Here is a 16,226-nt window from a genome sequence, read left to right as displayed (position 1 = left end):
CTCGCTGCCTGAGCCGGGGCAGAAATCCTTGCGCTCCTGCAGGTCTCTCCCTCCCTGCAGGTGCCGGGGAGGCGCATGCGTGGACCCGCGGGGTCCTCGAGCTGCAGCCCGGAAGTGCTAGCGGCCGACGGTGGCGGGTCGCGCTGTGCGGGCGGCGTGCGCGGCCGCGTGGGCCATGGGGCGGCGGTCGCGGGGCCGGCGGCTTCAGCAGCAGCAGCAGCGGCCTGGGAGCGCGGAGGACGGCGGAAAGCGCAATGGGGCGGTAGGAGCCGGGGGAGGGCGGACCGGGGCCCCGAGGCCTGCGGGGCGGCGAGGGGGCGGCTTCGCGGCCCTGGGTGCCAAGTTTCTCATACTCCTCAGGGCTGGGAAGGCGGCTACCCCGAGATCGTCAAGGAGAACAAGCTGTTCGAGCACTACTACCAGGAGCTCAAGATCGTGCCCGAGGGCGAGTGGGACCAGTTCATGGGAGCGCTCAGGGAGCCTCTCCCGGCCACTTTAAGAATTACCGGTTACAAGAGGTAAGGGGGTCGTGCCTTTCACGTTTCTCGGAAAGTTGGGGTTTAGGATGCCCCGGCTTTAAAACGCCGATGTATTTCTCCCAAGAAGCACACGTCAGCGGTGTGGATGCGAGAGCCCCGAGGCCTTGAGAGGAGGGAGCACGGGTGTCCCAGCGGAGTACGGGGAGGAGGACCTGGCAAGTTGGGAGGTTAGAATCAGAAACGAGCGTGCAAGCTGAGAAGCAGTTGACTCTTTGGGGGCCCGTTGACGATGCTCCACCCTTTGGAACACATGAGAACCTGTGACATTAGTGAGTTTTAAGTGAAGCTTATGGTGTTCTATCTCTTAATTTTTTTTTTCTTTGAGTTGTGTAACTGAGCACGTGGGCTTATTGCTAGCTGCACAATGGAAAGACCAAATACCGAGGCAGCAGTCTTGCAGAAAGCGAAAAGGCTTTATACTGCAGGATAGTCAAGCAAGGAGACAGGAGGCAGTGCTCAGCTCTTCCCCATCAGCTGTTGAGCATGATATTTATCCTCGGAAGTAGGGAGTAAGTGGAGGAGGGGGCACTGGAATGATGGGTGAAAATTAAAGGTAAATTTCAAGCATCCCCTGCAGGTGCAGCTGTGCTTCATACCTTTTTATGTGCAATTTTGAGGTGGGAAGTCTGTTACATGTTGTGGATTTTCCACTTTGTGATGTCTAAAGTTTGCTGTGGGTTATTTAAATTATTGAAAAAGTTTATTATGAATATTTTGCCCTCGGCCCATGGCCTGTGGGATTTTAGTTCCCAGACCAGGGATCAAACCTGCACTCCCTGCATTGGAAAAAATAAGAGTCTTAACCACTGGACTGCCAGGGAACGTCCCTACTGTGGGTGTATTGGTCCTTTAATGTGCCTCTGCTGGGCAAAATGGCCTTTAGGACTGTTGTGTTCATATCCTGTTTCCCTGGTCTTCTTCGAAACAAGCTCAGAGATGTCATTTAATCAAGTTGTTTCTTCCTTATGAACCTTTAGTGTGTAAGTTTAAGGATATGGTTGCAGTTGTACCTTTTGCAGATGATCTGCAAGTGAAAATGGAACTTGAGGAATGTTTAGGAGAGGAGTAGAATAGTATTGTATTTAGTTTTTCACCTTTTAGAGATTAAAGGACAAGGATTGTTCAAACTTCAAAAGAATACAGTAAAATGGTAGTAATTAAAGAATGTCTTCACTGCACACAAGGATGGCTTTTGTTACAAAACTCAATCTTAGGTTTATAAAGAGATAAAATGTATTGAATTAGCTTTCCAGATTGATTTGAAACTTCTAAAAAATTTTTTTGATAGCCATGCAAAAGAGATTCTCCATTGCTTAAAGAACAAGTATTTCAAGGAACTGGAGGACCTGGAAGTGGATGGGCAGAAAGTTGAAGTTCCACAGCCCCTGAGTTGGTAGGTATAACGGCTTCATCCTGTTGGATGTATCTCTGGCTTCTTATCTTTGTCACTTGAATTTATTTCTTGGTAACCTGTTTGATATTGTCATGAAAGAACCTAAATATATTTGTGAGACATTTTCCTATTCTTATTCCCAGTGCTTTTTTCGCTGTTACTTCACACCCGTGTGCAAATTTTCCTTTGTGATTTGCACCACTGTGTATTGAAGTCTTGATTTCCATCAATTTTTCCAAGTCAGTACAGCTGCTTTTCTTCCTTGTTGTTACCATTTCCACCATTTCTACTTAAACCCCTTGTCTTCATGTCAGAACTGTTGCAGACTTAATGTTTTGTTGCAGGGCCCAGCATAAGACCAGGTAGGAGTCAGAGTCTGGGAGACATATGGAGTGTAGCCAGCATTTCATTTTGCTGATTGCTTGGTTTATTGCATATGAACACACTACACAACAGAAGTTAGTCACGCAGAGAAGGAAAGGAAAGGGGGTGATGGAGGAGGTGTCTCGGCATGAGTGTTGGTCCCCTGCCTGCAGTTGGGCCTCGGGACAGGTGTGAGCTGGAAGTCCCCACCTGCTCTGACAGCGCCTCCAGTGGCATCTGTCTATCTGAAACAGTTCCTTCATCTTGCAGTATCAGGTCCTTTGACAAAGAACCTTCAAGCCCCTGTCTCGGTGTTTTAAAGCGTCCGTCAGTGGGTGTCTTAACAGTGATAATCTGAGACCACCTCTTTATCAGTCACCCCTTCTGCTTCCACTGTGTCTTTCTAGATGTTACCAAACAGCGGATGTTTCCAAACAGTCCTCATGCAGGTTCACATTGGCTACTGTGACTCCATTTCAGACTCCTCGACATCACCCAAAGTCACACAAGATGAGTGGGATTCCCGTGACTATAAATCACATCACAGCTCCTCTCCTGGCAAAGTCTCAGCAGGGGCTTCATCAGCTGTCCTGTCTGTCTCTGTCTCCAGGGCCCATGCTCACCCTCCTTTTATCCTCGCTGTCCTGTTGGTGTCTCATGGCTCATTTGTGTGTCTTGATCCAGTTCAGGAGTGTGAAAGCGGTCCTGTCTGTCTCATGAATGGCCCAGAGAGTCAGGCACAAACCATGGTGGTGCCAAGGCCGGGGCCATTAGTTCAACCTCAGCTCAGTTGCTCAGTCATGTCTGGCTCTTTGCGACCCCATAGACTGTAGCACGCCAGGCTTCCCTGTCCATCACCATCTCCTGGAGTTTACTCAAGCTCATGTCCATCAAGTCAGTGATGCCATCCAACCATTTCATCCTCTGTCGTCCCCTTCTCCTCCTGCCTTCAATCGTTCCCAGCATCAGGGTCTTTTCCAATGAGTCAGCTCTTTGCATCAGGTGGCCAAAGGATTGGTGTTTCAGCTTCAACATCAGTTCTTCCCAATGAACATTCAGGACTGATTTCTTTTAGGATGGACTGGTTGGATCTGCTTGCAGTCCAAGGGACTCCGAAGAGTCTCAAGGCTTGCGCTATGGAAGTCATGAAGTGGTTAATAGTTACGCATTGCAGAGTATCAACTTTAAGGTTCTGAGAATTCTCACAAAAGGTCACCACCACATTTTAAATGATTACTATAAAAATGTGAATTGAACCAGCATTGCCTGGCAGTTTGTTGTTCAGTCGCATCTGACTCTTTGTGACCCCATGAACTATGTCACACCAGGCTTCCCTGTTCTTCGAGGTCTCCTAGAATTTGCTCAGATTCTTGTCCGTTGAGTTAGTGATGCTATTTGAAAGCGTTGGTTCTTTGGACCCCAGCCTTCTTTATAGTCCAACTCTCAGATCCATACTGACTACTGGAAAAACTATAGCTTTGACTAGATGGACCTTTGTTGGCAAAGTGATGTCTCTGTTTTTTAATACACTGTCTAGGTTTTTCATAGCTTTTCTTTCAAGGAGCAAGTGTCTTTGAATTTCATGGTTGCAGTCACTGTCTGCACTGATTTTGGAGCCCAGGAAAATAAAATCTGTCACTGTTTCCAATTTCCCCTTCTGTTCGCCGTGGAGTGATGGGACTGGATGTCATGATCTTTGTTTTGAATGTTGCGTTTTAAGCCAGCTTTTTCACTCTCCTTTCACCCTCATCAAGGTGCTCTAGTTCCTCTTCACTTTCTGCTAAAAAAATGAATTTAACCACCATTTCCCGAAAGCTTTTGAAGTTTTGACTGTTCAAGTGTTTGATGTATCTTTTCTTTTTGGCTAACCTTTGTTCATCACAAGCCAAAATGAGGTTCTCATTGTTGCTGGTCTGTGCGTTTGCTTGCTTTTCATTCTTTTGTTGGCTGTTTGCATGTTCAGTGTCCGTATCACAGATGTGCACAGCATCCACAGTGGAATGAGTACTGAGTGGCCAGATGCTTAAATCAGATCAAAACCAAATATCACCACTGTAGAGCGCGTTTCTGGGATACAGGAATGAGTCTGCAGTGTTACACCCAAAATTCCATGATGGCTCTTCTGTTAAACAGTCTTAATCAGAGTTTAGAAGCTTGACTGTTAAGAGAACAGGAAAAGGACTCTGATGCCAGGTGCTGAGGCCAGTGGATAAGGAAGGTGTCCCCCCCGCTGTGTCTGCAGCATCGCCAAGCGTGGCGACTGTCCCTCTCAGTCACTGGGGTGTACACTGAGCTCTTGGCCCGCGCCATGGTTTGGAGGTTTGATGGATGGCCCTGGTGCTTGAAGTTGGGGTCGTCTGATGTTTTCATAAGCAGGTTTAAGGTTGTCTTTGCACATTTCTATGCATAATAATCTTCCCTGCGTTTGCTGCCTCACACAGTCACCTGGAAACATTTATTCCTTCCACCCTGTGTCCAGAAGTGCAGTTTCTCAGATGCGGCCGCCTCTGCGCAGAGAGAGGAGCTGGAGAGCCGGCCCCTGGGGAAAGGGTGTCTCTCTGGGCTTCCTGCTGTTTTTCCCACAGTCCCGACCTTCGACCTTCGTGGAGTTAGGCTCGCTGTTTTTGTTGCTCTCTGCAGACTGCAGTTGGACTGTGGTTTAACTGGCCCATTCAGTGTTAATGGCTGTTTTTCATTCTTGATTGTTGAACTTTGGATCTGGGGGCAGGACCAGTCAGTTCCAGATCTCTTGGAACGGCCCTGCAGGTAAGGCCCTGTGGGTGAAGAATGCAAGGAGTCACCCCACTAACAGCTGGGCCTTCTCTTTGCGTACTGTTTGATCCAATTTTCTGAACACAGCTGAAGGGTCTGAGCAACATGTTGTAAGATACAAGTTCCTAATACTCACCCTTTTTTCATTATCAGTGACAACTGTGAGACAGTTTTATTCTATAAACGTTAAATCAAATTGACTGGTCAGGTGTGGGATACCCATAAATCAGTAAATAAAACAGAAACTTCAAATACTTTCTGGTGGTTCTTTATATTGTGGAAATTGCAGAAATAGATCTTAATATTGTTTTAACCTTTTGAGACATAGTGGGATGTAGTATAGGAGAAATATTTTGGGGGACCAGGTTTTCTAGAAGGAATGTTATATATAGGACTTGAGGCAGATTTCATTTTTTTTTTCTTACCTTTCATAAACTTGGAATTGTGAGGGGTTAAAACATTTTTTAGAAAGCCTTGTTTTGACAATCATTTGTTGCAAATGCACCTTCTTATTCTGTTTATGTTCTTTTTAATTGTCTGAGTTGATGGTTTATCCTAGATGTTGTATACAGAGAGAGTTTTCAACTCAGTCTTTGTATTTGTTTGAAAGTTCTTAAGTAATATCCTTATAAGATGAAGAGCTTTCATAATTATAACTTAGAGTCAAATTTTATTCTTGTAATAGTAAATTTACATTTTTAGCTGCTAGAAACTTAACCAATAAAGTGCATAAAGAAATATTCCCTCAAGTTATACCTAGAGTCTGCTGTCTATTAGAAAATGAAAATTCAGCCTTGTACAATAAATATTGGCAGGCAGCATTCAAATTAGTGTGGTGTTTGGTGGTTTGATAAGGTAGTTATTGGCATGTGTGCTGTCGTTGATCACAGACAACTCCGTTTGCCAGGAATCTTAAGCAAGCAGATGTTTGGCTATCACCAAAGGCCCGTATTCTTGCCTGGGAAGTCCTGTGGACAGAGGAGCCCGCGGGCTGCAGTCCATGCGGCCACAAAGAGTTGGACGTGATTGAGCGCAAGCACATAAATACACACAGGCTGCTGAGGGGCAGCAGGTTCCGCTCAGTTCAGCTGGAGCCAACCCAGAGGAATCCCTGCTGTTCACCTCTAGTGAGGCCACAGGGAGTAGTTAAAGCTAAACGCCTTTTAAAATTGCCTAGTGAGTATGATTGCATTTGGTTTTGTATTTTTGAAACAGGTTAAATATTCAAGAGGGAAGCAAGCATAAGAAATAGAAACAAAGTTCCAGGACACTTGGAAGGTGGCCATGAATAGGTTCAGCCAGTTTAACCTTCATAATTTGGTGGAAAGCACTCATCAGATATAGCTCATGATAAAATGACCGTTGAGCAGTTTCTTCAAGTCTTAAGTCTCAGTTTGTCTCTGTCAGATAGTCACTCAGATTTTCAAAGCAAACGTGGTGTTTTTCAAACATGCCATCCCACTTTCATGGCTGTCACCTTAGCTGCAGTTTGATGCATGGCAACTTTGTGACTCTGCGTTGTTAAATTGAGCTCATCCTTGCACCTCAGACTGAACGCTGCGCGCAGTAAGGCTTGTCACCGAGTGCCACATGACGCCGAGCGTGGCCTGTCCTGTCCGTGTGCTGACCCGTGCTCCTGGAGTCCAGCGGGTGGACAGGCGCACAGGACGGTGATGAAGCCGCCCACCTCCTCATCTGTGACGGCCTCGTTACACACCGTTCAGGTGTGTTTACAGAGACGGCAGGACATGCTTTGTTTTCGGTCTGTGTAAACATCAGCCTGGGACCTCAGATTAATACGTTTTTGATTTCCAAGGTTTGGGGGTATATAGAATATTTCACAATATTATTGGACTGCTTGGTTTGAGAAATAGTGAAAAATACAGCAGAAAAAACCCCTGTAATCAAATCCAACCTGAGCTGGTTATCCGTTTCACCCTAGATAATACACATGTTTCAATGCTGTTCTCCTGAAACATCCCACCCTCGCCTTCTCCCAGAGTCCACAAGTCTGTTCCATACATCTGAGTCTCTTTTTCTGTTTTGCATATAGGGTTATCGTTACCATCTTTGGACTTTCTGATAGCTGCCCTCCGGCATTGTTTTCTGCCGTGTGAACCGCACTGTAGTTTGTCAGCATACGCCTTCTCTAGGGCTCTGTGCCCTTACGACGGTGGAGAGTGGGGGCATTGGGGTCTCCCCGCTTCCCCTGCCCTCGGCCGTTCACTGGCGCAGCTCCTCAGTCACATTCAGCGCTGTGCCCCTCAGCACCCGGGGCTGTTTGGGTCCAGTCTCAGCGAGCTTCGTGTCCTGCGCTCATCCTTGGAGGACGGGGCAGGGGTGTGAGCGGCCACAACATGGCCGGGCGTCTCATTTGGCCCATGACCTGGATAATCAAGACGCTGTGAAGAGCCCCCTTCAGTATGTGTAACCCATGCATGTTTTCCTTTCCTTTCGGGCAGGTATCCTGAAGAACTTGCCTGGCACACAAATTTAAGTCGAAAAATCTTGAGAAAGTCTCCACAGCTGGAAAAGTTTCACCAGTTTCTGGTCAGCGAGACGGAATCTGTGAGTAGATGACTTCAGGCTTGCTGGTCTCCTTAAAGCCTGAGTATCGCAGTTTTATCTCAGCCATGCCTGCCAGTGGCAGTGATTGGGTAGATAAGGCACGCAGAAAAGCACCCTGAACTCACTGTGAGCGCCCCGTAACATCTGGTAATGTAGGTTGAATTAGTAGCTCCTCTGATCATGCAGAGTCCCGGGGCCGCCGGCACGGTTGTCAGCGTGGCTTCTGGTGTCGGGTGGCTGCAGCCACGGCCGGGTGCAGCGCTGTGCCCCCCGCACCCCACTTTGGAGCACGTTCCGTCTGCTGTCGTGTCCTTTTCGGGTGCACATGCCAGGTGCCTTTCTTGGAGAGAAGTTGATGGGTTTTTATGGCCATCTTTATTTTATTACAAGTGCTATACTCCACCTTTGCCACACAGAAGAACAGCCTCTCAGTGTGACAGGTTTGGTTCTCGTAAAATGACATGGTCTTTGCCCCCTGGTTCCTCAGCCACCCCGATTGCCGTTCAGTCACTAAGCTTCTTACCTTTAGCACCACATCTTCCCCAGCAAAAGTGCCGCCCCCGCACGCAGTGCATGACTGAGTGAGTGCCCGGGAGCCAAGGGCATTGTCAGCTTTGCGGTTTCCTTTCAGTTCTGGATTCTTCGGTCTCACATTTAAAATTGGAAGCTCCCCCTTCCTATTTTCTAATCTCCTTTTCCTAGCCCAGGAAACCTGAGTGTCACCAGATGGTTTTTATTTCCTTGTTGCTCTGAGCGTCTCTGTCCACCTGACAGGATTATTTGCTCCCCACGATTCTTGCCTTGAAGCCACGGCCAGTTTAGAAACCCTTCACCTCCCTCAGTTCCATTCTCTCCTCCGTCCACAGCTGTGTGCTCTCAGGCTTCCTGTCCCTTCGGTACCTGGTGGCAGGCTCCTGTTGGCCTGGGTTCCAACTCCCGCCATGTTGAGGAGTACATGGTGCTGGGCACCGCCTGTGCCCCCTTCTTTGCTCAGACTTGTGCAAAAAGGGCTTCTCTGGCTTGGCATTTAATCTCCGGGGGTTGTGTGAACTGTCGGCGAAAGTGTAGGCATAATCTCCGTGGGGCGTGTGAACCGTCAGAGAAAGTGCAGGTTTGCACTTGGGCCGAGCGTCCTCCTGCATCTGTGTGAGTTGAATGACGAGTGCAGGTGGCTGTTCACACAGGAAGCCCAGGTCCTGAAGGAGCAGAAGCCTCCTGGGAGCTGACGGTTTGGGGCTTTTTCTTGGGCGTTCAGTCCCAAGCTGCTAATTAAGAGCTGTGCGTCTCACAAGTGCTGGATTTTTCACAGAATCTTTGAACAGCCGAACATTCGAATAGATGTCCTGGCCCACGGGTGAAGGTGGCGAGGATGGCTGGCTAGTGTGGAGGTGTAGTTGTTGTCTGCCTTCTGCTGAGGCAGGGAGGCAGTGGTTGATGGGGCGCTGTCCAGGAGTACGGAGCAGGTGTGGGCTGCCCCTGGAGACAGGAGCACCAGAAAGAGAAGCTGCAGTCTCGCCTGTGAGGGGCGCTTCTGGGGGCTTTCTGTCCTGTGTGCGTGTCGTACTTGAGTTTCTAGCAATCTAATGTCATTCTGACACTGATGCCAAAGGCAAGCCAGAGAATGCTCAAACTACCTGACAACTGCACTCATTTCATGCTAGTTCAGTAATGCTCGAAATTCTCCAAGCCAGGCTTCAGCAGTACGTGAACTGAGAACTTCCAGATGTTCAAGCTGGTTTTAGAAAAGGCAGAGGAACCAGAGATCAGATTGCCAACATCTGTTGGATCATCATAAAAGCAAGAGTCCCAGAAAAACATCTGTTTCTGCTTTATTGACTGTGCCAAAGCCTTTGACTGTGTGGATCACAACAAACTGTGGAGAATTCTTCAAGAGATGGGAATACCAGACCATCTGACTTGCGTCTTAAGAAATCTGTATGCACGTCAGGAAGCAACAGTTAGAACTAGACATGGAACAACAGACTGGTTTCAAATAGGAAAGGGAGTACGTCAAGGCTGTATACTGTCACCTTGCCTATTTAACTTATATGCAGAGTACATCATGAGAAACGCTGGGCTGGAGGAAGCACAAGCTAGAATCAAGGTTGCTGGGAGATATCAATAACCTCAAATATATCAGTAACCTCAGATATGCAGATGACACCGCCCTTACGGCAAAAAGTGAAGAACTAAAGAGCCTCTTGATGAAAGTGAAAGAGTGAAAAAGTTGCCTTAAATCTCAACATTCAGAAAACTAAGATTATGGCATCACTTCATGGCAAATAGTTGGGGAAACAGTGGAAACAGTGGCAGATTTTATTTTTGGAAGCTCAAAAGTCACTGTAGATGGTGACTGCACCCATGAAATTAAAAGACTCTTACTCCTTGGAAGAAAAGTTATAAGCAGGCTAGATAACATGTTAAAAAGCAGAGACATTACTTTGCCAACAAAGGTCCGTCTAGTCAAGGCTATGGTTTTTCCAGTAGTCATGTATGGATGTGAGAGTTGGACCATAAAGAAAGCTGAGTGCTGAAGAATTGATGCTTTTGAACTGTGGTGTTGGAGAAGACACTTGAGAGTCCCTTGGACTGCAAGGAGATCCAACCAGTCCATCCTAAAGGAGATCAGTCCTGAACATTCATCGGAAGGACTGATGCTGAAGCCAAAACTCCAATACTTTGGCTACCTGATGTGAAGAGCTGACTCACTGGAAAAGACATGATGCTGGGAAAGATTGAAGGCAGGAGGAGAAGGGGACGACAGAGGATGAGATGGTTGGATGGCATCATGACTCGATGGACAGGAGTTTGGGTAAACTCTGGGAGTTGGTGCTGGACAGGGAGGCCTGGCGTGCTGCAGTCCATGGGTTGCAAAGAGTTGGACATGACTGAGCAACTGAACTGAATGTCATTCTGATGGACAGGGATTACTGTCTTTGATAGTGGCCATTTATCCACTAGCAGAAAAATGGGTCTTACTTGCTGTATGCACGATAGTACTAACTTTGGTGTTCTGTGTGTGGTTATACAGTATTTTCTTAATGCATTGGAAATAATGCCCAATATTAATTTCTTTTGCTTTTTTTTAATGCCATTGCTGATTTTTAAAAATTTTATTTTCCAAGGGAAACATCAGCCGTCAAGAAGCCGTCAGCATGATTCCACCGCTGTTGCTGAATGCCCACCCACACCATAAGGTACTCTGAGCCTTACATAGAAAATGCTTGTGTTCATCTCTCTCTGTTTTGTTGAGACCTTTTATCTTAATATGGTTCATCATTTAATTTTCCTTTTCACTATGGGTGAAGTGGAAAATGATACGTATTTTATTTTAGGTTCTTTTTGCAATTTTTATAGCTCAGTTTTTTTACTTACTGCTGAGATTATCTTCATTGTTTCTCGTTGACTCAGTCAGATTGAAATCCCAGTGAACACATACCGAGGGCTTGTTGAATGCCGACCATGGTTCTTTGTTCTTTTTGTGAACTAATTCTTTATTGCACACACATCCCTGTGAGGGTAGATGCTATCACTCTCCCTGTTTTTCCAGATGACGAAAAGGAAGCAAAGAAAAGTGGAGGTAACTGGCTTAAAGTTAGAAGCTAGTCGTCAGGGGCCAAACTGAGTTTGGAACTCAGCGAACTCTGCCCCATAGCGTTCTGTTACATTGCTTTTTGCATTTAGTATCTTTACTCAGCATCCCTGAATGTATTTTTCTGCTGGTTTCTAGTGCTATTTTTGTTCTGTTTCCTGTGGCACGAGTATCTTTCTCCTTTTGTGATTTGGGGGTGATATATATTAGGGCATCCCAGTAAATCAAATAGGACATATGCTGTAGATTTATTGTATAACTAAGTGCTTAGGTCCTGAAGTAGAAATGAAAAATAATTTTAAATTGTCCTAAGTTAGATGTAGAATGGTTGATTTATGTAAAGAAAAACATCCAGCATTTTCTTGCTTTTCACTAGATCTTAGATATGTGTGCAGCTCCTGGGTCAAAGACCACACAGTTGATTGAAATGCTGCACGCGGACATGAATGTCCCCTTCCCAGGTATGTGTGGGGCTGGGGTTTAGGGGTGAGGGTGCTGCGCTGGTGGGTGGTGGAAGAGTAAACACAGTGATAGCTTATGGTGAACCGTGTGATCTCTGAAGAAGATTGAGCTTCGGCACCAGGGCCCAGGCTTGATCACTCAAGAGCCTTTGTGTAGCCGAGTTTATTAAAGTATGAAACAGACAGGGAAAGCTTCTGACACAGCCATCAGAAGGGTGGCGGAGAGTGCCCCTCTTGCTAGTGTTAGCAAGGGAGTTATATCCTTTTTCAGTTGGTTATTAAAATAAATCAGAGTGTCTTAAGGTTGTAAAAATCTTCCTAGACCCACTCCCATGATGTACACTCTAAGATATCAGGATTAGGCAGAAGGTGTTCAGGAAGGAGAAACCGTCCTCAAGCAGGATTGTTCTTCTGTGACCCTACTACAGAGCTTAAACCGAGTTGTTTGCTGTGTAATCATCAGTTCCGGGCTTAATGAAGAAAACAGCAACTTAGTTTTATATGACTAAGACTAAGGAATGCAGAGAAAAAAAAAGATGTTTGTCCTTCCCTCCTCCTGGAGAATTCACGACCCCTTTTCCTGCTCAGGTACCAGGGACTTCTTCTCAGCCTGCCTAGGAATTGACTGTCTGGACAGGGGCCGTCAGGCGCCTGGGTTTCCGTCTCTGAAGGTAGAGCCGGGCGCTGTGCCCGGCCGCCACACGTGGCCTGTGTGCCCCCGGAGGGGCCTTCAGTTTAGCATCACGCGTGGCTTCTGGGAGAGCATGGGGTGGTACTTTCTGAAGCCACAGTACGGAGATTTTTGTTTTGTTTTTAATCTGCCTGCTGGAACTCTCTGGCTGCCTCGCGTCCTGGTTGCGTCCTGCGGGATCTCTTGTCGCGGTACGCCTACCCTTGCCGTGGCGCTCGGGCCCAGGAGTTGACCCCCAGTGTGTGGGATCTCAGGTCTCCCACCAGGCCTCGGACCCACGTTCCCTGCATTGCAAGGCAGGGTCTTAACCACCAGACCCCAGCGGGGGCCCCAGTAGGTTGATTTCAGTTTGAATTTTCGGGAGTCCCCGTCTCACGTTGGGGTTTTGGTTCTCTTCTGACCGTTACTACCTGTGTGAGAGGCAGGAGGATGTAGTTTAGAGCCTCTGTCATACTCCCCAGGTTTAAATCCCACCAGCGTCTGGTAGGTGAGTTGTGTGACATTTCCAGACTCCACATAGGAAATGAGGCTTCATTCTTGAACTTGGAGAACATTAGGTCGATGGCAAAGATCAGAGCCTCCCCGGGCGCAAGTGGATCCTCAGGAGCCTCAGTCCCTGTCCCCCGGGAACTGACTCTCAGGGTCGACAGTGGAGCCCTAGGACTTCTGCCCTATTTTAAACGCTTGTCGAGAGATTCTCTTAGTTACCACGTCTTTCTCCCTTCACCCTCTGTCTTTTTGTTAATAGTCAGTGGTAGAAAAGATAGTTTGGGCAGCCTTCCAAAGTGAGGAACTGTTGGAGAGATGAATTTTGAAGTTTTGACATTTTAAGAAACTTTAAATCCCTGCCAAGCCGCTTGCTTCCTTCTCCTGGGCCGCGACCCCAGTTCCCGCAAGTCTGAGGCTGGGTTGCCGGTCTCCCCTGCCAGCCTGGGGGTGAGCACTGCCCCATGTCTGCTCATTTGACCCGATGCCGTGCCTTTGCGTTCCCAGAGGGCTTTGTCATCGCCAACGACGTGGACAACAAGCGCTGCTACCTGCTGGTGCACCAGGCCAAGCGGCTGGGCAGCCCCTGCATCATGGTGGTCAACCACGACGCGTCCTGCATCCCACGCCTGCAGATGGACGTCAACGGCAGGAAGGAGGTCCTCTTCTACGACCGCATCCTCTGTGACGTCCCTTGCAGGTACTGTCAGGAGGCCAGGAAGCCCAGAGTCCCTGCGAAAAATCAAGTCAGAGAGAGTCTAAAGTGAAGCTGTACATGGGCACGTGTGTAGTAAATCTGGTCACAGCTGGTTTGAAGAGAGAGGCAGCGTGAGCCTAAATCAGAAAACAGAAACTCAATGTTAGTGATAAACAAGGAGATCAGAGAGGGGCGGTTTTAATGGTTGGAAGGGAATGTGAAGATGATAGCGGAGAGCAGTGACGTCACATAGAGCCTTGTTGCGGGCATTGTGCCGGGAGTGCGGGGTGAGTGTAGATACTGTCACAGCGCGATAATCGCTGTTAACACCGGGTGAGTCCTGTGTAGGACATCCAGGGCTTCCATGAAGGTTGGGGAACTCATGCATTTGTACACATACCTTTCTTCGAATTTTATTACGTTAGATTTTTATAGAGTTTACTAATAAAGTAATTGCAAGGCATAGCTGAATTACTGAGTTTTTACAAAAAGGAAAGAGTAAAACTAAAGTGGCTGAGTTCCTGGAGGCAGTGACGTCAAACGTGCTGATGTCAAACATGTCTCTCTGAGCACGTGACTTAGCCAGACTAGTACAAAACCCGCCATCATACTTTGTTAGCTCTAAACGCAGCATTTAAGTGGGCTGCATTGTTACCAAGTCCTGTCTTGTTTAAACAAACGGTAGATTTACTACTAGTGGAAGAGTTCAGTGGCGGTATGACTGTGTGTCAAACACCTGGAAGAATTCTTCAGAAAAGTTGAAATAGGTCATGAGCTGCATTTGTTTTTTTTATCTCAGATTGCAAGTTTTTAGTTTTCTTTTGGATTAGATGTTTTCCCACCCCTGTGGGTTTTTTTAATCCTCTTTTTTAAAATGGGAGGATAATTGCTTTACGATGTAGCGCTGGCCTCTGCCATGCATTCGCGTGACTCAGCCGCAGGTGTACCTCCGTCCCCTCCCTCCGTCTCCCACCCCACCCCTCTCGGTGGTCACAGAGCACTGGGTTGAGCTCCCTGTGTTCTTGTGATCAGAGATAACCACGCTGCGACCATGATGTGACCTCGTGGGCTCTGAGTTGTGAGTTGAGGAAATCAGAATTTTAGTTCCCACGGGACAAGCAGGGGATGTCATTTGAAAGCCATTATATCTTATAGGACATTTCCAGCCTTGGAGCCTTCATATGAAGGACATGTGACCAGACCCACAGTGAAAGTTACATTTTACAGGGAAGGCCATCAGACACAGGAATTCCTCCAAAAAGTCTGGGATTCAAAATTAGACCCAGACCGAAAGACTAATTGCTCAACTGTATTACAAAATTTACATGGAAATGATTTCTGTTAAATAAAAGTAGAAATTAAAAAAAAGTTTAACTGATAGAGAAAACTCGTGGTAAAGAAATTAAAATGGCTTACTGAATTTGCTGAGGAAGTCCTTTATAAGTTTATCATTTTTCATGTAATTCTGATTAAAATGCTACTGTTGAGCAGCAAGTTTCTAAGTAGCAGGATCAGATTGTTATCTGCGTTCAGAGTTCTGTCCTAGGTCTGGAGATGGTGTTTTGCTGGTATTTCTCTTAAATGGAAGCAAATACTGTCTCTTTGTTGAGTGAGGTTTCCTACTCAGATCTTTTATTTCCTCATTGAATTGAAATTGAAATATAATTAGAAAGTTTAATGCATTAGAGTGTCCTACAAACAGAAATAGGATGGGGCTTGTGAGAATTTAGATTGTTTTCTAAGTGGTACTCATAATACCTTTAGCTTGGATTGTTAAGCTCCAGTCATCCTACTGGTACAGAGGTTTCAGTTCTTAAACTCATTTCTTTGCAGTGGAGATGGCACAATGAGAAAAAACATTGACGTCTGGAAGAAGTGGAGCACCTTGAACAGCCTGCAGCTGCATGGGTAAGTCAGCTGTACCTGGTGGCCCTGGGTGACTAGGAGGTGAGTGAGGGTTTATGGTCGAATCCCTGAATGTGCAGAGCTTCAGCTGGCTGACTGCAAGCCTCAGAGCGGTAACCGCCACCTTCCTGAGTCTGCCTATTCGTCAGGAGTTGTTTCAAGAGTAGGACACTGAAGTTGTATACGTTTTCAGGTTTCAATACCTGAAACGTATTGAAATGTATTGAATGCCTTTTATAAAAATTTCCTGTGATATTTCTAACATGTTGTCTGTGAAAAGACCGTTTCTTACTAATATTTCGCGTCTCTGTTTTCAGTTCTTTATGTTGAGTTATTTTACCGTTTAACATCTGATCTCAGAAATATTTATGGCTATCTTTAAAAACATTTTTGAAAAGTTCTTAAAACTGAGAAGAAAAAGGAAATCTTATAACTCAGATATATTTTTGTAATTCCTCGTGTATTGTAGTATTTTCCTGTGCATAGAGATTTTTTAAAATTGTACTGTCTACAGAGCTTTGGTTTCTTTATTTCATTTAGCATCAGAATTGCAGATGCAGAACTGCGGTGATCTAGAGTATGCGTGCGTGTGTGCTCAGTCACTCAGTCGTGTCCAGCTCTTTGCGACCCCATGGGCTATAGGCCACCAGGCCCCTCTGTCCATGGGATTTTTCCAGGCAAGAATACTGGAGTGGGTTGCCATTTCCTTCTCCAGGAATCTTCCCCCACCCAGGGATCACACCTGAGTCTCCTTCATTG

General features: G+C 46.5%; 1 protein-coding gene across 1 annotated transcript in view; it reads left to right on the top strand.

Moving 5' to 3' along the window:
* The first annotated feature begins 11 nt into the window (after positions 1-11).
* The window catches only part of NSUN2 (NOP2/Sun RNA methyltransferase 2), a 31,969-nt gene continuing 15,754 nt past the window's right edge, over positions 12-16,226 (top strand). Inside the window, exons 1-8 of the mRNA XM_070476457.1 lie at positions 12-262; positions 361-518; positions 1,828-1,932; positions 7,530-7,635; positions 10,761-10,832; positions 11,604-11,688; positions 13,373-13,565; positions 15,396-15,470. Coding sequence (XP_070332558.1) covers positions 176-262; positions 361-518; positions 1,828-1,932; positions 7,530-7,635; positions 10,761-10,832; positions 11,604-11,688; positions 13,373-13,565; positions 15,396-15,470 — 881 coding nt within the window. The 5' untranslated portion in view covers positions 12-175. The remainder of the gene's footprint in view (positions 263-360; positions 519-1,827; positions 1,933-7,529; positions 7,636-10,760; positions 10,833-11,603; positions 11,689-13,372; positions 13,566-15,395; positions 15,471-16,226) is intronic.

The sequence above is a fragment of the Odocoileus virginianus genome, chromosome 14 (assembly GCF_023699985.2).
Source record: "Odocoileus virginianus isolate 20LAN1187 ecotype Illinois chromosome 14, Ovbor_1.2, whole genome shotgun sequence".
NCBI classification, from domain to species: domain Eukaryota; kingdom Metazoa; phylum Chordata; class Mammalia; order Artiodactyla; family Cervidae; genus Odocoileus; species Odocoileus virginianus.
This window is presented reverse-complemented; position numbering and strand designations above follow the sequence as displayed.